General features: G+C 40.2%; 2 protein-coding genes across 2 annotated transcripts in view; one reads left to right on the plus strand and one right to left on the minus strand.

Moving 5' to 3' along the window:
* Nucleotides 1–7,045: 7,045 nt before the first annotated feature.
* Nucleotides 7,046–20,587, minus strand: dync1li1 (dynein, cytoplasmic 1, light intermediate chain 1). The gene is given in 15 exon segments (XM_034160867.1): nucleotides 7,046–8,307; nucleotides 11,727–11,849; nucleotides 11,950–12,037; nucleotides 12,132–12,176; nucleotides 12,274–12,333; nucleotides 12,479–12,516; nucleotides 12,519–12,579; nucleotides 12,632–12,641; nucleotides 14,257–14,392; nucleotides 16,088–16,181; nucleotides 16,451–16,605; nucleotides 18,094–18,324; nucleotides 18,495–18,611; nucleotides 20,014–20,087; nucleotides 20,337–20,587. Coding segments are annotated over 15 exon segments (1,449 nt in total). The 5' UTR covers nucleotides 20,441–20,587; the 3' UTR covers nucleotides 7,046–8,194.
* Nucleotides 20,588–23,355: 2,768 nt separating this feature from the next.
* The window catches only part of cpne4b (copine IVb), an 80,495-nt gene continuing 79,384 nt past the window's right edge, over nucleotides 23,356–24,466 (plus strand). Inside the window, exon 1 of the mRNA XM_034160776.1 lies at nucleotides 23,356–23,531. The gene's annotated coding sequence lies outside the window, so the exon portion shown is untranslated. The remainder of the gene's footprint in view (nucleotides 23,532–24,466) is intronic.

Raw genomic sequence — 24,466 nt, forward strand, 5'->3', positions numbered from 1 at the left:
TGATGCAATTTAACGAGAAAATCTAAGCTGACGAGCACCAAAAACAAACTGCAAATGAACACAGGAAAGTCCACAAAAGTGACTAATGGACTGTGTTTATATCGCGCTTTCCATCTATATCAGAAGCTCAAAGCACTTTACAGTAATGCTTCACATTCACACCGATATCTTGGAGCATCCAGGAAGATGGGGGTTTGAACCAAGAATCCTCTGGTCTCAAGGCCACTGCCTATCCACTAGACCTTCACCTCTCTGTAATTAAGCTGCATAAAGTGGCCTTTTGTTTGTTTAAAGGTACAAATAGTCTTAAATAAGGTTTGAAACATTATGATTTATAGGCAGCCGTTCATCACGTGGAAGACGGCAGCTACACCGGCTTTTGCAACTTTGGAACTCTCAGTAAATCATATTTAAAGACTGTAAAATGTGTGTGTGTAACATTGTGATACTCGGATAATTATAATATATACACCAAGATCATATTTTTAACTAAAATACATTCTACAATTTATTTATTTGGTTATACCTTACGTTTACTTTGCCTTTTTGTTCAAATCATTTTAGACAACCCAGACTCACGGCAGTTCATGATGGCATTACAAAAAGTCAATTAATCTACGGGTTTGTGATATCAATCAATCAATCAATCAATTTTTTTATATAGCACCAAATCACAACAAACAGTTACCCCAAGGCGCTTTATATTGTAAGGCAAGGCCATACAATAATTATGTAAAACCCCAACGGTCAAACGACCCCCTGTGAGCAAGCACTTGGCTACAGTGGGAAGGAAAAACTCCCTTTTAACAGGAAGAAACCTCCAGCAGAACCAGGCTCAGGGAGGGGCAGTCTTCTGCTGGGACTGGTTGGGGCTGAGGGAGAGAACCAGGAAAAAGACATGCTGTGGAGGGGAGCAGAGATCGATCACTAATGATTAAATGCAGAGTGGTGCATACAGAGCAGAAAGAGAAAGAAACAGTGCATCATGGGAACCCCCCAGCAGTCTACGTCTATAGCAGCATAACTAAGGGATGGTTCAGGGTCACCTGATCCAGCCCTAACTATAAGCTTTAGCAAAAAGGAAAGTTTTAAGCCTAATCTTAAAAGTAGAGAGGGTGTCTGTCTCCCTGATCTGAATTGGGAGCTGGTTCCACAGGAGAGGAGAGGAGCCTGAAAGCTGAAGGCTCTGCCTCCCACTACTCTTACAAACCCTAGGAACTACAAGTAAGCCTGCAGTCTGAGAGCGAAGCGCTCTATTGGGGTGATATGGTACTACGAGGTCCCTAAGATAAGATGGGACCTGATTATTCAAAACCTTATAAGTAAGAAGAAGAATTTTAAATTCTATTCTAGAATTAACAGGAAGCCAATGAAGAGAGGCCAATATGGGTGAGATATGCTCTCTCCTTCTAGTCCCCGTCAGTACTCTAGCTGCAGCATTTGAATTAACTGAAGGCTTTTTAGGGAACTTTTAGGACAACCTGATAATAATGAATTACATAGTCCAGCCTAGAGGAAATAAATGCATGAATTAGTTTTTCAGCATCACTCTGAGACAAGACCTTTCTGATTTTAGAGATATTGCGTAAATGCAAAAAAGCAGTCCTACATATTTGTTTAATATGCGCTTTGAATGACATATCCTGATCAAAAATGACTCCAAGATTTCTCACAGTATTACTAGAGGTCAGGGTAATGCCATCCAGAGTAAGGATCTGGTTAGACACCATGTTTCTAAGATTTGTGGGGCCAAGTACAATAACTTCAGTTTTATCTGAGTTTAAAAGCAGGAAATTAGAGGTCATCCATGTCTTTATGTCTGTAAGACAATCCTGCAGTTTAGCTAATTGGTGTGTGTCCTCTGGCTTCATGGATAGATAAAGCTGGGTATCATCTGCGTAACAATGAAAATTTAAGCAATACCGTCTAATAATACTGCCTAAGGGAAGCATGTATAAAGTGAATAAAATTGGTCCTAGCACAGAACCTTGTGGAACTCCATAATTAACTTTAGTCTGTGAAGAAGATTCCCCATTTACATGAACAAATTGTAATCTATTAGACAAATATGATTCAAACCACCGCAGCGCAGTGCCTTTAATACCTATGGCATGCTCTAATCTCTGTAATAAATTTTATGGTCAACAGTATCAAAAGCAGCACTGAGGTCTAACAGAACAAGCACAGAGATGAGTCCACTGTCCGAGGCCATAAGAAGATCATTTGTAACCTTCACTAATGCTGTTTCTGTACTATGATGAATTCTAAAACCTGACTGAAACTCTTCAAATAGACCATTCCTCTGCAGATGATCAGTTAGCTGTTTTACAACTACCCTTTCAAGAATTTTGAGAGAAAAGGAAGGTTGGAGATTGGCCTATAATTAGCTAAGATAGCTGGGTCAAGTGATGGCTTTTAAGTAATGGTTTAATTACTGCCACCTTAAAAGCCTGTGGTACATAGCCAACTAACAAAGATAGATTGATCATATTTAAGATCGAAGCATTAAATAATGGTAGGGCTTCCTTGAGCAGCCTGGTAGGAATGGGGTCTAATAAACATGTTGATGGTTTTGGATGAAGTAACTAATGAAAATAACTCAGACAGAACAATCGGAGAGAAAGAGTCTAACCAAATACCGGCATCACTGAAAGCAGCCAAAGATAACGATACGTCTTTGGGATGGTTATGAGTAATTTTTTTCTCTAATAGTTAAAATTTTGTTAGCAAAGAAAGTCATGAAGTCATTACTAGTTAAAGTTAATGGAATACTCAGCTCAATAGAGCTCTGACTCTTTGTCAGCCTGGCTACAGTGCTGAAAAGAAACCTGGGGTTGTTCTTATTTTCTTCACTTAGTGATGAGTAGAAAGATGTCCTAGCTTTACGGAGGGCTTTTTATAGGGCAAACAGACTCTTTTTCCAGGCTAAGTGAAGATCTTCTAAATTAGTGAGACGCCATTTCCTCTCCAACTTACGGGTTATCTGCTTTAAGCTACGAGTTTGTGAGTTATACCACGGAGTCAGGCACTTCTGATTTAAAGCTCTCTTTTCAGAGGAGCTACAGCATCCAAAGTTGTCTTCAATGAGGATGTAAAACTATTGACGAGATACTCTATCTCACTTACAGAGTTTAGGTAGCTACTCTGCACTGTGTTGGTATATGGCATTAGAGAACATAAAGAAGGAATCATATCCTTAAACCTAGTTACAGTGCTTTCTGAAAGACTTCTAGTGTTAATGAATCTTATTCCCACTGCTGGGCAGTCCATCAGAGTAAATGTAAATGTTATTAAGAAATGATCAGACAGAAGGGAGTTTTCAGGGAATACTGTTAAGTCTTCTATTTCTATACCATAAGTCAGAACAAGATCTAAGATATGATTAAGTGGTGGGTGGACTCATTTACTTTTTGAGCAAAGCCAATAGAGTCTAATAATAGATTAAATGCAGTGTTGAGGCTGTCATTCTCAGCATCTGTTGGATGTTAAAATCGCCCACTATAATTATCTTATCTGAGCTAAGCACTAAGTCAGACAAAAGGTCTGAAAATTCACAGAGAAAACTCACAGTAACGACCAGGTGGACGATAGATAATAACAAATAAAACTGGTTTTTGGGACTTCCAATTGGATGGACAAGACTAAGAGTCAAGCTTTCAAATGAATTAAAGCTCTGTCTGGGTTTTGATTAATTAATAAGCTGGAATGGAAGATTGCTGCTAATCCTCCGCCCCGGCCCGCGCTACAAGCATTCTGACAGTTAGTGTGACTCGGGGGTGTTGACTCATTTAAACTAACATATTCATCCTGCTGTAACCAGGTTCTGTAAGGCAGAATAAATCAATATGTTGATCAATTATTATATCATTTACCAACAGGGACTTAGAAGAGAGAGACCTAATGTTTAATAGACCACATTTAACTGTTTTATGTCTGTGGTGCAGTTGAAGGTGCTATACTTATTTTTTCTTTTTGAATTTTTATGCTTAAATAGATTTTTGCTGGTTATTGGTGGTCTGGGAGCAGGGCACCGTCTCTACGGGGATGGGGTAATGAGGGGATAGCAGGGGGAGCGAAGCTGCAGAGAGGTGTGTAAGACTACAACTCTGCTTCCTGGTCCCAACCCTGGATAGTCACGGTTTGGAGGATTTAAGAAAATTGGCCAGATTTCTAGAAATGAGAGCTGCTCCATCCAAAGTGGGATGGATGCCGTCTCTCTAACAAGACCAGGTTTCCCCAGAATCTTTGCCAATTATCTATGAAGCCCACCTCATTTCGTCATAGTCATATCGCTTTCGTGACGGGGGCAAGAAACGCAGGGTGATGGGGGTCTGGGCAAGTTATGGTTTGGGTGAGGATTATAAGTAGTAAATTTAAAAAACATGTCACAAAACGCATCCCATTTTTGTGATTGGCACAGAAGAAAGTGTGAGACTGGGCTGAGTTTAACATGTCAAACAACCAGGAAGGGCTGCTCTATGTCACAGCCATCTTACAAACATCAGGGGGCAGTAAATCTTCACATCAAGATTTCCAGTAGGAAAATTGAATGTCTGGTCACAAATTAGTAGTGTACTCACTTTCAAAATGCCTCATTTATAACATAACTACAGCAACAGGTGACAACACTGTGACAGATATGACGGAAACTGACCAACTGAAGAGATGTTGGTGAAAAGTTGGAAAAAACATCATAGCAAATATGAAGGAAATCCACTGAACTGGGGATGAGATCTGAATCCAGAAAGACAGAAAGATGGACCAGCATCTCAATTTCACCACATGGGCTTCTCATAGCCGGAGCTAATTATGTCCGCCAAGGACATGATAAAATCATTGGCGTTTATACGTATATTTGTCTCTGTTAGCAGGATTACATCAAAACTACTGCACGGATTTTGACGACATTTTCGCCACAGATAGATATTAGCCCATGGAAGACGCCACTGAATTTTGGAGGCAATCCAGATCCGGATTCTGGATCAAGATTTCACTTTGTACTTCACGGATTCTCACCAAATTTGCACCACAGATATGATACAAATAATTAATGTTTATTAGTTCAATGGTACGATTATTTCACACAGTGAAAGATGGAATGTTCCATTCATTGAGGTAAAGCTGTTATTTATTAGGGCATAGAAGACTCCACTGAATTTCGGAGGTGATCCAGATCGGCGGCCGTCAGAAATCTCAGATTCCTCGTTATTATAGGTGGATGTGGTTGGCAATTATGTGAAATAGCAAAGTATTAAACCAACACTGAGATTTATGTGAATTTGTCAGTTTGGTAGTTATAAATGGAACGCTACCTCACTGTTCTCTCACGACTGTCCCTTATCTAAATTGTGTGTTAAGCCCCGGCCACACGGCACTATCAAAGGACACCGAAGCCAAAACGAAACAAGAATCTGGACTTACGTTGACACTGTTTAACGTCGTCCAGCTTCGTTCCTGTAGTTGCCGCTTCATCAGAATTTTCAAAACTGTTGAAAACGTGAACGAACCCCAACGACAACTTCAATTCATCCGTATTTCCATTTTGCTTTGTCTTGACGGTTCCTCATCGTTTGCGTAGTTCCTGTACAGTCAGCATTCCGTTTACTGTCGTTCAACCTCCCAGTCCGAAGTCTTGCACGAACATTGATGATATCAGAACGGATCAATAACTAAAGATCTGACAAGATGAACGTGACTCGTCTATGTGGACGAAAAGCAACGTCATACAGAAACAATAGTGGCAAGAACGTTTTATCAACTACTCTATTTACACGTTCGTATGCTGTCTTTGGCTGGAGAGGCTGTGCGCACGTTTGCATGCCGTCTGTGCGCACACGCACGACTGGAATGTGCGTGTGCGCACAGTTTTTGTGAAGACAGACCTGTTGTCAAGACAACTCTTGCACCTGCAGGTGCTGTGGAGAGCGCACGTTGGCTGCAGAAATGATCACAGGCTGGCACTCGGTCTGATACCTGCTGTCAAGTCACGTCATAATTAATGTTTTGTTTTGATTTTGTTTAAAGCGTCAAGGTCGCTGTTGGGTGATTCTTTAACTACGGACACTATTGGCCTTGTAAATGTAATTTCCACCACACCATTGCCTTACAATATAAAGCGCCTTGGGGCAACTGTTTGTTGTGATTTGGCGCTATATACATGTGCTCTGATGTCACTGTTTATCTCCATAGAAACTACCCAAACAATCTTTCATACAAACTGTTTAAAGGGACATTACAGTGTTGTGGTGGAAATTACGGCAATAGTGTGGGACATTTTGTTTAAAAAAACCACAACAGTTGTATGACATTGAATACCCCAATTATGTTTTGATTATTTTACTGACATTTTATTCAGAGATATTTTAAAACATTAGAAAAAAACGTTTCTTTACCATTCATTTTTATTATTGAAGATCAAATGTCTGGTGTGGGACAAGCACAAAACGGCAATATTTGCATATAATGATGCTGAAAAAAGGTGAAAAAGTCATCATAGACTACTCGAACAAAGTTCTTAACACACTTTCATTGTAAAGATAACTATAAAAGTGTGAAATTTCCCCTTTTTTCTGTTTTTCATACAATATGATCAAAGGACATAAGTGCCCATAATCTAAGAATCACCCTGTTCGCTTGTTTTTGTTTTGTTAGTTTTAGTTTTGTTTTTTTTCTGCGTGCTGGACTCGCAGGCTTTTCAGTGATGGGAGAAGTTTGGCTCATTTTTTGTCGACGATTGTGACTTTTTATTCCTTCGTTCAGCGATCGTTGTGTGCCGTGTGACCGGGCCCTAGTGATATCATCTGGTCAGAGGTGGGCAACAATGGTGCTGTTGTGTGCATCTGATCCCCATCCGATCTCACAAATGAAGCAGAGCAGTTTTAATTAGACCTGATCTGGATATTATTAAAATAACTGTACTACTGTGTACTACTTACACCACTGGCATAAATTCTGTCAGGCATTTTACTCTCCTGTAACATTCCCAAACCAAGTAATCCAACTTTTTCCTTTTCTTTTGCATCAAAAAAAAGAAATGCCAAGAGGATGAATCCGAATAAATACACCTTTTATTAGACTGATTAACAGATCTGATTATACAAACGCCAACACAGAGCTCTGAAATAACAGGACCAATCAGCAAGACAATGACTGTACAACCTTGACATAACCTTAAGGTCTGACCCCCTGCACATCCCCTCCCCACACCAACTATGGAATTTCACTAACGCTTATGTTTGTACAATTAAAGCTCAGCTACCCTCCCACGCGGTCACATTCCCTTTTTATAGTGCCCTGTCAGTTATCTACAAGTTTGAACAGTTTTACCATAGAGGGGAGCTAATGCATGGCTGTGACATTCTGTAGTGTAGTCTCGGTCAGGGTTCAGATCCTGCAGTGTCTTCGAAATGGCTGTCAAAATGCGGGAATTCCTTATGCACTGTTTTAAGAGGTTCTTAAACTTAACAGCTGTCCTTCCCTTTTGTTGAAAGTGCAAACAAGTTTCAACATACAGGTCTAGTTTGAAGTAACTTAACTGATTAACCTCCAACCACCTCACTCACTCTATCATACATACACACACACGTCCCTTCATCTTAGAAAACAAGAGTAGAGTTTTAAATCAGTCATATTTTTGTTTTGGAACTCTTCATCCGTCCAAATTACTGGCCAAGCACGACTTGCCCTCACATGTATTCAACAATCCTTCCAGTACCCTATGTGCAGTTTCTTCAACACGTGCCCTTCAGCAAATCCTGCAGTTAAAAACAGTAACTGTACCACCCCAAATGGATGGAAATGACATCGCCTCTTTCCTACCTCTCTCATTTTTAAACACATTTCCAGTTTGTGCACACTTTTAGTCAGTCTTTTTGATCCCGGCTCATGTTTCTCCTTGTCCACTGGTCTCTCATGCCCATTTATTCTCATGTAACACACAGTCTGGTTGGCAACAATGACAAACACTCATCCTCAGTGGAACAGCCAGGAAGGAGAACAAGTTGTTCAGGAGAGTGAGCGAAAACGATGGGATTAAAAAAAAAAAAAAAAGTGTCCACCCCTTCTGTTTCCCTACTTCCCTCTTTCTCTTTGCACCGCTGTGATGGAGACAGGGAGAGGTGAGAGTGGAGGTAGGAAGGACGATGGAGGTGGAGAGGGAGTGAGAGAGAGGAGCGCAGGTGACGTGCAGTGATCTTCATGTGTCCTGGCCGTCAGCGGCCTCGTTGGCGTTGGACAAGTCTGAGTCAGTCTCCCGGCTGGATATGCGGTCCAGTTCTGCCTGCACATCGCTCAGGCCCAGTTTCGACCCTGCATCCAGTGCACACAAATATTATACATCAGAAAACTCCTTCACAGAGGGACAATCATGTAATCAGACAATCATGCAGAAAAAATAAAAAGTTGCCAGTGCAATAAATAATAATCCATCATGGCCACAAGTGGTTGAGACATTTCAAGAAAGAAAAAAAGCAGTCGCACATGGTTACAACTAGGGCTGGGTGAAGTATGGAATATTAACATTGTGGTAAAAACTGTAGTGTAAAAATAAGGACATAAGAGTGACTCATGGTGTACTTTTATTGCAGTATTTGTCATTTCTGAAAAGCAGGTAATGCCTGTGTTAGTAGCAGAGTACTTTAAAAGCAGTGAATTATGCTGAAGAGGGAGGCCTTGAAACAAGGAAATGTTAATTTTTTTTTTTAAGCCAAATGTAGGAAACTGTCTTTATATTTAATGAATATTTTTCTAATGTCACCAACAGTGCCCTTGCTAACAATGAAGGGTGGATAATTGGAACTGTTGGACCTTTGCAGAGGCATCTGCTCTGCAAGTGTCCTCCAGTTTAAACTTTTTTTTTTTTTTTACATATATATAGCTATATTCTTTATCAGAAAACCAAAACACTCACTATTAGAGGCTGTAACAGAATGCATAAACTCCAAGCCCCGACGTCACATTTATGTTCTTTAACAGAGTTTAAGGGCACGTGGGGGCACTGTTTCACAAAGTACAATTCACATGGAAATTAATAATAATAATCCTAAATTTACAACTGGTGCTACCAACAAGAATTAAAGGCCTGCTCTCATTTTCATGGATATGCATTCCAGATGGCGACAGTTTATGACTGAAAAAACAGCATGCGAAGACTGTTTTCTGCAGATGTGATTGAGCACATGGTTTGAACACACAACCATACCGCCCCATTATTGCTTCTGGAAAACAAAAGTTTAACTCCCAATTTGGAGCAGATGATCAACGATTTAATGCATTAAAAGTTTAATGTGATTTGTAAGGAGCTAAATATGTGGATTTTATTTTAAGTGATGGTCTGGGTGTGCATGTTCCACATTCTTCAAGCAAAACCAATTTAATTTGAATTTTTGTTTTTAAAAATTTAAGGGACTATCCAAAGTTTAAATTGTGGTTCCAAATGAAAAATAAATTTCTCGATCCATTTCCGATACAAAATGTTCACATTGCCCGTGTGTTCAAAAACACTGAACCATAACTCGCCAGCCTTAATCTGAACCATGCACCAAATTTGTGAGAGATGTTGGGTGAAATGCAATGAATGAAACATGCAAAAATAAATTGATAAAAGCTTGTATGACAGAGAGCAGATGGGGGACAGGCACACAACAGTCAAAAGAATAATTTTTGGTTAGGTTTGGAATGCTGTTTTTCTTCCTCTTAAGTGGGGAAAAAGTCCAGAGATCTCTGGCTTGATCCCCACATGGTTTTTGGTTTTCCCAATAATGCATATAATGACTCCCAAATGAAGTAAATTCATTTTTTCCACAAAATTCTACACACGATACCCTACAAAAAAAAAATGTGAAGGTTTTTGAAATTTTTGCAAATTTATTAAAAACAAAAAATAAATAAAATACACATGCACGTAAGTATTCACAGCCTCTGCAGAATTGTCTGTGGACCTCTGAGACAGGATCGTCTCAAGGCACAAATCTGGGCAAGCGTACAAAAAGATTTCTGCTGCTTTGAAGGTCCCAATGAGCCCAGTGGCCTCCATCATCTATAAATGGAAGGTGTTCAGATCCACCGGACTCTTCCTAGAGCTGGACGCCTGTCTAAACTGAGCGATCGGGGGAGAAGGGCCTTAGTCAGGGAGGTGACCAAAAACCTGATTGTCGCTCTGTCAGAGCTCCAGCATTCCTCTGTGGTGAGAGGAGAACCACCATCTCTGCAGCAATCCACCAATCAGGCCTGTACAGTAGAGTGGCCAGACAGAAGCCACTCCTTAGTAAAAGGCACATGGCAGACCACCTGGAGTTTGCCAAAAGGCACCTGAAGGACTCGCAGACCATGAGAAACAAACTTTTCTGGTCTGATGAGACAAAGACTGAACTCTCTGGCGTGAATGCCAGGCATCATGTTTGGGGGAAACCAGACACCATCCCTACAGTGAAGCATGGTGGTGGCAGCATCATGCTGTGAGGATGTTTTTCAGCAGCAGGAACTGGGAGACTAGTCAGGATTGAGGGAAAGATGAATGCAGCAGTGTACAGAGCCATCCTGGATGAAAACCTGCTCCAGAGCGCTCTTGACCTCAGACTGGGGTGAAGGTTTATCTTTCAGCAGCACAATGACCCAAAGCACACAGCCAAGATATCAAAGGAGTGACTTCAGGACAACTCTGTGAATGTCCTTGAGTGGCCCAGTCAGAGCCCAGACCTGAACCCGATTGAACATGTCTGTAGAGATCTGAAATGGCTGTGCACCAACGCTCCCCATCCAACCTGATGAAGCTTGAGAGGTGCTGCAAAGAGGAATGGATAAAAACTGCCCAAAGATAGGTGCACCAAGCTTGTGGCATCATATTCAAGAAGAAGCCAAAGGTGCATCAACATATTGAGCAAAGGTTGTGAATACTTATGTACGTGTGATTTCTTAGTTTGTTATTTTTAATAAATTTGCAACAATTTCAAAAAAGCTTTTTTTATGTGTCATGATAGGGTGTTGTGAGTAGAATTTTGAGGGAAAAATTAATTTACTCCATATTGGAATGAGGCTGTAACATAAAATGTGGAAAAAGTGAAGTGCTGTGAATACTTTCGGGATGCACCGTATATGTAGGCATCAATTCCTGCATTTCTGATGACATTAACGAGTAAAACAAAAGTAGCCCAATCCATGGGATCATCTTTTAAACCACACCTTCAGGTCTAAGTTGCTAATAGTAGTTCAAATAAATTAGCAGTCCAGGTCGTGAGTGCTGACAAGAAGCAAATGGGTGATACAGGAGGCATGAGCCAAAGTTTGTTCTTCATAAGATACATGATAAAGTTGGAGGCTGGGGGATAGGGGTCAAGAGGACAAAGGGATGTTTCTGGCAGACAAGCAATAACAAATGAGGAATATGTCTCACACACACACACCTTAGCGTGGCCAGCATCCTCTGACTAGTGCACACACACAGTGAGATTTCACAGAATAAGAATATGATCGTAGTCAAGAATGTAGAGACATGGTCACACAACAGGCATAAGATGATAGCTGTGTGTTTGGAACATGCACTCAGACTTTATGATTCTCTTTACCATGTGCTAGATAACGAGACAAGCGGAGTAAACGATAAGTGAATATGAAAGTTGGGAGCTGAAAACCATAAAAGCAGAGAGATGAGGAGCAAATGAGGAATGACACAACAAAAGCCCTTTCAAACAAATCAATTCACGTCTATCACGTCATGTCTACGATCTCACCTGACTTGCGTACGGTTCCTGGAGTGTTGTTACCTCCACCTGGCGTTCCAGGTCCTCCCGTCCCTGCCTTCTTCGTCAGCAGACTGTTAAAGAAGTTGGCCAACACCCCCTCACTGGTCTGACCTGCAGCGTACAGGAACTGCAGTTAAGATACTCATGCATGCATTTAGGAATTGTCGAGCAGCGATAGAGTAATCATGTGCACCAATCATACATAGCTTACCAGATTGTGGCACTGAATTGGCTACATTGGCCGCGGCAGAGCGATTACTCGTTCTGGGAGAATTGCTCGGGGCTCTGGTGGTGGTGTCCTATTAGTGACAGAAGTTGTTCCTTTTAAATTTTAAACACATGTGGAGATGTCTTTAATTTCATTAAGGCAAAGGTGTAAGAGTTACTGCTCACCACTGGCCGGCCCGTTGTCACAGCGGGCTGTTTGGCGAGCAACGACTGCAAATTAGAGTACAAATGTTCATTCTATTTCCCTGAACAGAGGTTTGAGTAAACAAGAAGCCATTTGGCATAAACAAGCTTTTTTTTTCCTGACCTGCAGTTTGACCAGAAATACTTGATCATCTTCAGCCTGAATCTCTTTTTCATGTACAATCTGATGACAACAACAAAAAAACAATAAACCACAAAAGGTCACACGCAACTCTCCTTTACAGGTGCAGTATATCATGAGATTTGATCAAACTCATGATTGTTTTGGGACAAAGTTATTCATGCAAAATAATATGATCATAGCACACCTTTCTGACTGGCGGTTTAACTATTACATCCTCAAGCCGTCTTCTGCTTTAACTGTCTGGAAGTTCTCGTGAAGGATGCCGATTTTCTCTCATTGTCCCACCTGATGGACTAGTAAAACAGAGGCAGTTACACATAAATGTCATCTAAAATACACAGTTGGGGCTGGGCAATAGGGCATCTAAAAAATAAGAAAAAAAAATCATAAATAAATAAATAATCAGTATTGACAGATTTTTTGGTATTTAAAAATCACAAAATAGAATTATAGTAATGCTGACAGTTTGTAAAGTGTCTGATAATGGCTGAAACCTAAGAAACTAAAGGGTCATTATTATTATTAGCAGTATTGTTAGTAGTAGCAGTGCATGTCTGTGGTTTTCGGTATGAATGGTCGGGCAGGGCATGATTCTGATTCTCTTTCTTGTTCTGTGAGAGGTGTTCTCCAGTCATGTAACCTTTACCAATCTATCTATAAAAGCAAGAAACATCTGTGTGTGTGTGCATGTGGCTTCGCATATCTTTCTGTTTGTCAGATTGGCCTCAGCTTTCAATATGGCTTGCGCATGGCACGATGATGTGCACCCTTTATTATGAAAATTTTGGGGATTAATTTTCAAAACCTTTATTTTGATACTGTAGCATTAGTACTTCCAAGACGGTGCCCTCTGTGGCGTCTGTGTCCTGCAAAACCTCCGTTTGTATAAGGATTACCATCAAAATTTGTTATGTTCTGTTTATTTCATCATAAAACAAACGCCAAGTTAAAACTATAAATATAGATTTTATGGCTTGATTTTGACATGAAACACGTTCCTCTCAGCGCACCCTTTCTTCTTCTATGCCATTTAATGGCAGCCGATATCCTTATTGCTGCACTGCTGCCACCTTCTGCATCAGTCTGTTATAGCAGTACTGAATCCTCTCGATGAGTCCAGTGTCTTTCACTTGACTTTATGGCTAAAATAATTCCTACAGAAACTTCTTTCAGGCCTTACAATTGATTTCCTTCCGGTTTTACTCTTTAATAGATAAACCATTCAAAAATGTTGATACAATTTGTAAAATAAAATATTTTGAGGGATAATTAAAGCACTGTGCTAAATACTTTACAGGTATATTCATTGTTATAATTTTTATTATTTATATTAAAGCTGGTGTCATTTGAAAGTGCTGCATTCAGCTGATGACATTTCACAACACTAACATTCCATCTGGTGGTGGTATTTGGCATTATTATGCACACATTGATCTGGTGTTTTTTTTTTTTTTTTTTTTTTTTTTTTTAAATTGGACTTTTTAGTTCCCAATTTTCTATAGTCATACAAACTTCCTACAGACACTGCACTGGTCCATTCAACAACTGGAGCCTCCATGTCTGTTTTTGTTTTATCCTGTTACAACTATATGCACAACTATAACCCTCAGTTAGATAACCTTTTTTCAACAATTTCCTCAGCTTTAGCGATGATACAAGTTCACCTTTACAGCTGCTTTTCTTGCCCATCACCAGTTTTTTTTTTTATTATTATTATTTTTGCTCGCTCCATTCCCATAGCTTTCTTCCCCGTGGATCAATAGCTCAAACAACACTTTGCAGTAGGAAATGGTCATACATGTTGATATAAAAGCAAAAAAAAAACAAAAAAACAAACCAAACAAACAACAAAAAAAACTGTGGCAGTCATGATCATGTTTATTTCTACTCATTTTATCACCCAGCCCCACAAATAGTCCAACACCAGTGTCCACATTTGTGTACATGCTAAAGTGAACTTACATGAAGACAGCGTCTCTTTCCACAACTTGTGCAGGGCAGTGGAAAGGGAAACCATAAAGTCTGTGGACCAGATATTTATAAAGTACATCCAGATTCTTCATCTCCTTCACCGATGTGTAAACCAAAGAAGCTCCATCTGATACAGCTGTGAAGGATATTTTCCAACACCTTTTTAAAATTGGAGCAAAAAAATAAAAACACCAGATCTACACAAATCAGATTTTTATGACAGGAGGACAATACAAACATAGTGAGAAGCTACCATGCTTGTGTAGGATCACTGCCAACAATGCATGTATCCTGGCTAATAATATAAATGTAAAAATAATCATAAAAACACAAAACTGCCAAGTCTTTGTCCAGTGAAGATCATGACACATTCAGTTTCTTTATCATTACAATTATGGAAAGGATGGATTTTTCCTTCCAAAAGTGCAAATTTTACCACTCACTTGAATCGGACTAATCACCAGGAACACCAACTCCATGTACCTAGTGTTTTGGTTTCTGCAACTAAGAATTTTAATTTAAGCACTTTATAGCACTTAGAAACCAAAGTTCAAGATGTAATCCTTTTGGACATTTTTAGTTTGGAGAAACTAACATTTTTCCATAGCTTACTTAAAATTGTAGTTCTAATTTCAACTCTGAAATCCCAAGTTCCAACTTTCTCCCTCAAGGCGCTTCACACAAGTAAGGTCTAACCTTACCAATCCCTAGAGCAAGGACAGGCGACCGTGGTAAGGAAAAACTCCCTTTGATGATATTGAGGAAGAAACCTCAAGCAGACCAGACTCAGAGGGATGACCTATTGCTTAGGCCATTCTACCAAAAGGTTTACAATACAGAACGCAACAATTAATTGAAGGCAGTATGAACTTGTGCGCATGCATTTCCATCTTCCGCGCTGTCTGCATATCCTGAGTTTGATTGCACATTGGAAGTCATTAATTCCGAGTCCGCATTTCAGATGTCTGATCTAAAAGCATTCCAGTGCATCGGACATCGAGTTCCTGTCTGTGATATTTACTTTCTCCATCTTGGGAGGGGGATTGTCACCAGTTTACAACTGCCATACACCTGGATCCTCAACTGAAGTCAGGACCTGTCATATACGTTTACTGTATAAACCCACCATCAACACTACATAAAAGTAAAAATTAACAAAAATGTTATTCTGTTTACCACTCACTTTGTGTGCCGCCACATTGCTGTGACGTCAGCTCGGCGACATCGGGCTTTATGGATACTGTCTGTCTTTCCGATTTGTAATTCGAACTGGAATGGCTGGTCTACTACATTTTTCCAGAGTCAAAGCTCACCCCACTCACTCCTCAGAGTCCAATCAAACAAAGCAATAACCTCACAGAGAAAAACTCTACATTTGCACTCATATCCCTAGACCATAGGGGAGGTGATGGTCTAGTGGTTAAGCGTTGGGCTTGATACCAGAGGATCCTTGGTTCAAATACCAACCTGACCGGAAATTCAGTAAGTGCCCTTGGGCAAGGTCCTTAATCCCCTAGTTGCTCCCGATGTATAGTGAGCGCCTTATATGGCAGCACCCTCACATCAGGGTGAACGTGAGGCATTTTTGTAAAGCGCTTTGAGCGTCTGATGCAGTTGGAAAAGCGCTATATAAATCAGTCCATTTACCATTTATCCCTCCAAAATAAATACTTTTGCAGCAAAAAAATTAGTTGTGATTTTTCGCTCTGCAGAACACAGAAATAAGGTACTTTATAATAACTAGATGTAAACATGAAGCACTTTTTGCCAATTTGTGAAAACTCAAACATCTAAGAATCAATGCCATTTCAGTGAAGGATACACTGCAGGCAGAAATGTCTGATGTGAGACTGGATAAAATCCAGATGTTCGTCTCTGTAGTCGTGCTCCTTCTCCAGTGTGCTGATGGCGTCACACTGTGGACAGAGAAGTAGGTGTTAGATACAGGTACATGTGTAAGGAAAGCAACAAATCAGCACTGTGCTGCTATGAAAGAAAGCCTGTTCTTGGAAAGAAAAAAAAAAAAAGTTTGAAAATCATTTGTGTTCAAATTATTATGCACTACTTTTGCAACTGGCAAATATCACAGATTAGGTGAATGGAATTTGCAGAATGCATGGATGAGAACTTTAACACAAAAAGTAAAATATGCTTCCACAGGTGAGGCAGCAGTGAGTGTGAGTACCTTTGTACAGACCACCACCACTGGTATGCCCAGGTTGTGTGTGAGTGTGTTGTCCCCCAACGGCAGCAGCACACCCTCCTCCTCTTCACTCCGCCTCTGTGGGGCACCGTCCTCCCCGCTGCCAGGTTCTGTGTATTCTTGAAACTGCTTTACAACTACACATACACACAACAGCAATCAAATATTGACAAATTGCAGTACAAAATGTGCACTCAAGTTGCTGTTGCTCATTGAAGTTTATTACATATTATAAGCAGCTATGGTTTACAGCTGAGAATTGTTTATATTGGTTTTTAAAGTTGTTTATACCTTTGGCAATTTGACTTTTAAATGCTCCGTAGGTCTGCCATGTTTTTATTTATTTATTCTTGCTATTCATTTTAACTTCTTAAGTCTGTTTTATTTGTTTTTTATTATTAGTTTTATTGTTGTTATATATTATTTTATTTTTTCTTAAACGAACTGCTCAAATGAAATTGCCCCTTGTGGGATTAATAACGCTGTTGATTGATTGATATTATATATAACGTCACCTTCTTAAAAAGAAAACCTGAAAGTTCATCTACAATTTTCCAGAAGGTACATCTGAAATGCAAGCCTGGATTCGATGTCTTGGTGAAAGAAAATCCTCCTCTGTACCTCTTCATCATGAAGCTGTATAACTGTGCACACAAAATGGAAAATATTGTGCACAATTTCTCCAATCAGCCAGAGAAGACTAAAACTTCTTCTTGGTGTCTTTCCTCACTCTTCTTGCACAGTCAGTTATTGAGAACTGTTGATTTACCATAGAGTGCCATACTGTTTCTTCATAACTGATGTAAATAAAGTCCAAGACGTATTCAGTGACTTGGAAATATTCAGGTATCCATCTCCTGACTTGTCTGAAGAAAACTGGCAATGAAACTGATCATTTACAGGTATTATACCAAAGTGTTCCATTACTTACGCTACTCCTCATCTTGGGTTTTATATTTTTAATTAATTTATATCAAGTTGTAGAGATTTGCTTTCACTGTGAGTTTAAGGAAGATCATTTTACTAAATTTTATTTTTTGTATTTGAAATGGCATAAACAAATTAAAATGTGTGAAACACCAAGTGTTGAAATACTTTTAGAGGGTACTGTACTCAAGAAGACCTGAGGCTGTAATTGCTGCCAAAGGTGTGTCAACAAAGTACTGAGCAAAGGGTGTGAATAATAACAAAAACCTATAATAATAAACCATATGTACCTAAGCAGATGTGACTTTTTTTTTTGTATTCTTAATAAATTTACACACTCATCTACAACCCCTTAGTCCAATTAAGGGTTGCAGGGGGCTGGAGTCTATCCCAGCAGACCTAGAGTGCGAGGCGGGGTACATCCTGGACAGGACACCAGTCTGTCGCATGGCCACATATAGACAAATACATTCACACCCGCACGCACACCTACAGCCAATTTAAAGCTTCCAATCCACCTAACCTGTGTGTCTTTGGATGTGGGAGGAAGCCGGAGCACCCGGAGAGATTTCAGTGTGCAGCTCGCTGATGCCTTTCATTTAAATACAGTTTTCATACATCTGACAATATTTCCTCAATGCAACTACAGTGGAAAGCTTTTCTACTTTACTAGTCTGTCTGTTCTCTGTATGACTCACGTCTGTGCTCGAGCTCCCGCAGTATTTCAGGGGTGACCCGGAGCTTGTCAATGTGCTCTCTAGCAACAGCGGCCCACTTCTGGAGCGAGTCCAAGGCGTTCCATGGCCGGGACATATCAACTGTTATCAGCAGCAATGTGTTGCCAATCGCATCCACTGGTACAGCTACTCCCTGTAGACCTTTGTGGTAAAGGTCACCGTCTAACACCCAGGCATTACACCTAGTATGGTCTAAAAAAAAAAAAAAAAAAAAACACACAAAGCAAAGCTTAAGAAAAAAAATTACATGGTTAAAAAAATGATGAAGCTTCCACTATTATATTTCTCTACCTCCCCCCCCCAAAAAACAACAACAAAACAACCCTTTAGACATTGGTCTAGTGAAAGCCATCTCTAGTTACCATCAATGTCATCATCATGAACACTGAAGTAGAGGTATTCCAGACCACGTCCTTTCATGTATTCGTCCACTCCCTGTAGCTTTGCAACCAAGGTGGTCTTCCCTGAGCCAACTTCACCTAAACATAAAAGTAACACACAATTCTGTTTACCAGAATAAAAAGTGGCATTTTCTGTGATTATGCAATTTGGTGCGATGAGTAGATCCCGTTCAGTTTCGAACTGCAAACTACATTTTATAAGGATAATCATTGACACATAAAGAAAAAGGTGTTAACCAGCCAATAAAGTATGAAACAGAAGAAACCTGTTATCACACAGACACTTATTGATAACAAGTGGTGGTGCAAGTGCAGCAGATAACTGAAACAATCCTGCAAATGGTGATAGAAGCACCAAATTCAGCACAAATACTCCTTCAAGATTACTCTTTGAAAAAACTGATTGGCCACTTAAATTTTCAATAGGCAGCCAGGTAGGGGTCAAAATTAAAAGACGCTCCAATCATATTGAAAACTATACCAAATTATTTGTCTGATCATAAATATTCCAAAAAGGTATAGCTTGGACTATCTATGACTTAATGTTATGAAGTTATGGGGTAAAAACAGCAAGAATGGTGACAAAGGTCAATTTCAGTTTATAAAGGGGTCAAAAGTTAAAGTTACTCCAATGTTGGTAAAAAGTGGTACAAGTTATTGGTTGAGCTAATAAGATTAATAAATGGAATAGTTTTGTCTGTGTTGAATGCTCGGTCTGCAAAGTAAAGATCAAACAATGTCGACATCCATTGGATTCAATGACGCGACATAATTTAATGACACATGGTGCAAACTATTCCTTTTTAAAACCATATTAACTGAACCCTATTAAATGATCCTGTCATCCACCTAATACATTTGTATTTCCTATTGATTGGCATTAATGAAGTTTGTGATTTATAAATATTAATAAAGCCATTCCCTGACCTGACAAATGTTGATCATTCTTGAATGGATAACACAATATTTTTGTTAAAGTTCTTGATTTAAAGCTGAAATTTGTATTTTATTTCATCTCCACTGTGGTGGTGCACAAAGGCAACATTAGAATCCTAATAACACTTTAAAATCAGCAAGTTTTAAGTGATGGCTAAGACACACCAGCATGAATCAGTAGCCACGTGGCTAAATAGCTGCAGTAGGGAGGAGATAATCTCATGCATGGATCTTCACGGTGTGTCCACAAGGACCGAGCACCACGCGGATGCACACTGCTGCAGATGGCCTGATGACAGCATCATCTCCTCCTAGCCGCTAGTAGCATCACTCAGTGCTACAATGACTTGCACTTGTATGAGGTGCGCTCCGAAAATGCACCTGTCTCTCCCCCACTACCAGCATCAGCTTCCACGCTCGAAAACAAAAGCACCAATACTCGCACTGACTTAGCCGAGTTGTGGACCTATTAAAGCCTAATCATTAGCAGCACCTGCTACCTTTAAGCTAAGGATGCTAGCCAGCCCAGCGGGCGGATACCCACCCATAATCAGGACATTCTTCCCGGATGGTAGCTTTGATCTTGAATGTGTTGACACTTCACTGAGGATGGTCGACCTGCGGACAGAACAGCTCTTTTACCAAACGACCAGCAGACACTTAAAAAAAAAAATCATTCATAAACATCGAGCTGCAATAAATAATGAGGGCTGCTGTGTCACTACACATCCTGCTATCACTGCCCAGTCAGGCTGGTACTGATGCTAGTTAGCCATATTAGCGAGCTAGCTGTCAACCCATCCAATAAAACTTCTCCGTACGGAAACTCTGCTCCCTATAACACGACTTTTACCGCTTTTCGCTTACCACAAATTCTGCCCATCGTCTTCCTCCGGGTTGGAGTTCTCCAGCGACGTCTTGGGTCCGGTTGAAGTGAAGGATAATAATGCACTCCTCCCTGGCGCCGCCATCTTTGCAGGGCTTGTAAACTGAACAGAACGCCCGGATGTAGCGGCTTTGTGCGAGGCTACCGGCTAGCCTGGCGCTCAGCACGCCGGGGCCGGGGCGTGGTCCGCCCGCAGACAGCTCGAACGCGCCCCGGCGAAGCACAGTCACCTGGAGCTGATGAAACACACACTACACAGGACGTGTGTAATGTATAATGCTGAATAAATGAACGACATATAATTTATTTACACGGAGTGTATTTTTAAGTGGCTTTTACATAGACATTTTTCTGACTTTATGTTAATGTTATAATATTAAAACAAAACAAATCTGTTTTACCCAAAGGTTTCCAAACGCATTCCTAATTTTGAATGACACTGCACTAAAGCAGGGGCGTATGTAGGGGTGCTGCTCACAGGGCCGTTTCCACCACAGATTGTCATCATGCTGAACAGTCTGTGATGTCACCCAAAGATGTTCTGAGCAGTGGTTTTGAACAAGCTCTGCTCAATATCATTTATTTTTTTTAATAATTATTTCTAGTATCATTGTTATTTCTCTGATTTTTATTTTATGTAATTTGTCACAATTTTTAATTTAGATTACCTTTGTTACTTTGTCCTATTATGTTATTTTACTTTAACGGGACCACAATGGAAACAAGTGTTTTTCACTTTCTTGTACTGTCCATGTATTTTAATGTGCAATTACACATTTGTACATTGTTTTACTAAATAAATTCAATCAATCAATCTGCTGTTACTGTTGCATGGAAAAAGTGAACTTATCCTTTAATTTAGACACAGCGATGCTATTTTTATTTATGTCAACATTTTATTTTGTAATATTTGCACTGCTGATGAAATCTGCTTCATACTTTTTTTTTTTACTTTCACTTTCAATACTTTGTGTGCTTCTTGCCCTGTGTGCTGCTATACAATGCTGCTGGAACCTCAATTTTCCTGAGGGAGTGTTCCCAAGGGATCAATAAAGTTCTGTCTAATCTAATCTAATCTAATCTGCAAATTGGTTGATATGGTTGGCTACAGGATCCTCAAATTTTGATGTGTTAACTACAAAATTAACACAGCAGCCAGTGCATGGTTGAATAAAAAAAAAGTTTAAATCAACTCTCTCATAGTGTTAAATCATTGTCTAAATTAACTTTATGTTGATGTAACCCTCTCATAGAATTGATTGAACAACATTTGAAATGGGACTGAATGCACTTGCTGAAGTGTTAATTTGACAATGTGAAATTTATTGTGAAGATTGAACAGAATTGGTCATGTTCATGATCATGTTGAAAAATATACCACATTATTTGTCTGATCAGAACAATTCCAAAAAGGTATAATTTGGACTATCTATGGCTGAATGTTATGTAGTTATGGAGTAAAAACAGCAAGAATGGTGACAAAGGTCAATTTCAGTTTGTACAGGGGTCAAAAGTTAAAGTTGTTCCAATTTGAAAATTACACAAATTGTTGGTTGAAATAAAATGATTAATAAAGGGAATAGTTTTGACTGTGTTGAATGATTGGTCTCTAAAGAAAAGGTCAAATAAGGTGGATGTACATTGGATTCTATGACATGTGACATATGTTACCCTGTAACATGATAACTAAGCATGACACATGGTGAAAACTGTTTCTTTTTGAAACCCTATTAACTCAATCAATAATTTGCATCACTTTTTACCAGAAATTGAGCAACTTGAACATTTGATCCCTGCCCGAACTGAAACTGACCTTTGTCACCATTTTTGCTGTTTATACCCCATAACTCCATAGAATTCAGTCACAGATAGTCCAAACTATACCTTTTTGGAATCATTATGATCAGACAAATAATGTGGTGTATTTTTCAATATGATCTGAGCATTTTTAAATTTTTATCTCTGTGTAACTAAGTGTTGTTAAGTGACACTGAAAACCTGCCTGGCCCATGGACTATGTGATCCCCTTGGTCTCTATGTTACTGTGTTGGTTTCAGACCTGTTTTGATCAGACCTGGCAGGTCTGATCAAAACACTGAACAAGAGAACACTGAACAAAACTGACGTTATGGACGATGCCAGTCACCCTCTACACACCGTCATCAGCAACCAGAGGAGCCACAGACTGCTCCTTCTCAAGTGCAGGACCAACAGACTGAAAAACTCCTTTGTCCCTCAGGCCATCAAACTGTACAACTCCTCACTCAGGGGGAGGAAGAGTAACAGGAAGACAGAGGACAGGAAGGAGAGGAAGAGTAGCCAGTGACCCAGTAGCGAGCAGTATTTCTGGTGTTTACATTTGTGTATTTATATTTGCAAATTGCTTTTTACTTTCACTTTTGATACTCTGTGTACTTCTTACCCTCTGTGCTGCTATACAGTTCTGCTGTAATTGTGATGATGAACTGAAGCAAAATAAAAAAAAAACACACACAAACAAACAAAAAATAGTCTCTGTCCAAATACTTATGGAGCTGATCTATATTCCAACTTTGGGATGGATAGAAAAATCTATGCACTCGTAGGTTCACACGAATCAACTGCGCGAAATTGTGTCCACACAAACCTGAAACTGATCCTGCGCCTTTCAGCGCATCAGCACGGAGTGACACTTCACTGTAGCGACCAGCAGATGGCGCTGACAGACTGCGTGCAGAGGCGGCTGGTCCCTGGATACCGCGCGCTCTCTCTGCGTCCCCCGATGGAACCAGCGGATTACAAACTCCAGTTAAGTGGTGCACCGTCCTCCTCCTACTCCTCCTCCTCCTTTCCCTTCTCCTCCTCCTTTCCTCCTCTTCCACCTTTCTGTCTTTCTATCTATCAGAGTAAAGCCAGGCGCGCGGAGCGCACCCTCACCGCGCGCGTCCTGTGGGAATTTTATTTATTTATTTAAAGAAATTATTATTATTTTTTAAATTATTTAAAATTTTTTTTTGCAGGATTCAGTAGCCGTGTTTGGCTCTCAGTGCCAAAAGCGGCCGATCTCTGCAGTGTAGAGCGAGAAGATCGAGAGTAAAGCAGGTGGGGAGGAGATGGGTGACATATCTGTGATTGTCAAGTAAACGGGCTGGTGAAGTTCTTCTGATGCGCTTGGATCGTCTCTCCAGGTCGTTGAGGTGAGTATCTCCAAGCAGGACGGTTCATGCCAGATTTGATTTGATTTGATTGCATATCATATAGATTCTGCAGCCTGGTGGAGCTTCAGATGCATTGTGTGACTTTGGTGTTGGATTAGTTATTTTATCCTAAAATGTCATTATAATGCAGCACAATAGGGAATTCAAGAGCAAGAAACATCTTTGGAAAACATGTTTCCAAGCTGATTTCCACACAATCCCATGTGAGATCGGGCTCATTCTGTTTATTTTCCTTTTTTGCCTCTGCTCAACTCTTCCTCTCAGTCATCCCTCTCTAATCCACCCCCCCCCCCCCAACCTCTGTCTCGCCCTCTGTCTCCCTCACTTTCACTGCTCTTCTCACTCTGTCAGCTCTAATGACACTGTGAGTTTGCTGCAGAGTTGCTTCACTTCTTGTCTTCTTTCTCACATCAGCCAACTTTCTTGTCCACTCTAAGCATCTGTCATGACCAATAATCCCCTTCAGGGTTGCATGAGGGGACAAATGCCTCTTTAAGTTTCCTGTACTTTGCCTCCGGGATGTCACTGTTACTACGATGATCAGTTCAAAACAGAGCCGTCCCATTGTACTTGCATGTCACCGACCTTCCCGCTTGCTGAATCATCTGTCAAGAGTCTGCACGCGTGCACATAGGCAAAGGTGGACAGGCGTTCATGCACACAATGCCAAGGCTCGTGACAACTGATCAGTGTGGAAAATAAGAGCTGACACCAAGGAGCCTCGGAATGAGTTGGAGACAGTTTTGATTTCCTGGCAATCAATCACAGTTTTCGTTACGCATTATTTTCATTTGAACACCAATGTTTTAATATCCTTAAAAAGTGAAAATACTACATTTGTGTCAGGGCCGGCCCCAGAAATGGAGCTCTTGGCGCGATTTTAGATTGGTGACCCCCCCATAAACCTGGAGGTG

This window comes from Thalassophryne amazonica, chromosome 20, assembly GCF_902500255.1.
Source record: "Thalassophryne amazonica chromosome 20, fThaAma1.1, whole genome shotgun sequence".
NCBI classification, from domain to species: domain Eukaryota; kingdom Metazoa; phylum Chordata; class Actinopteri; order Batrachoidiformes; family Batrachoididae; genus Thalassophryne; species Thalassophryne amazonica.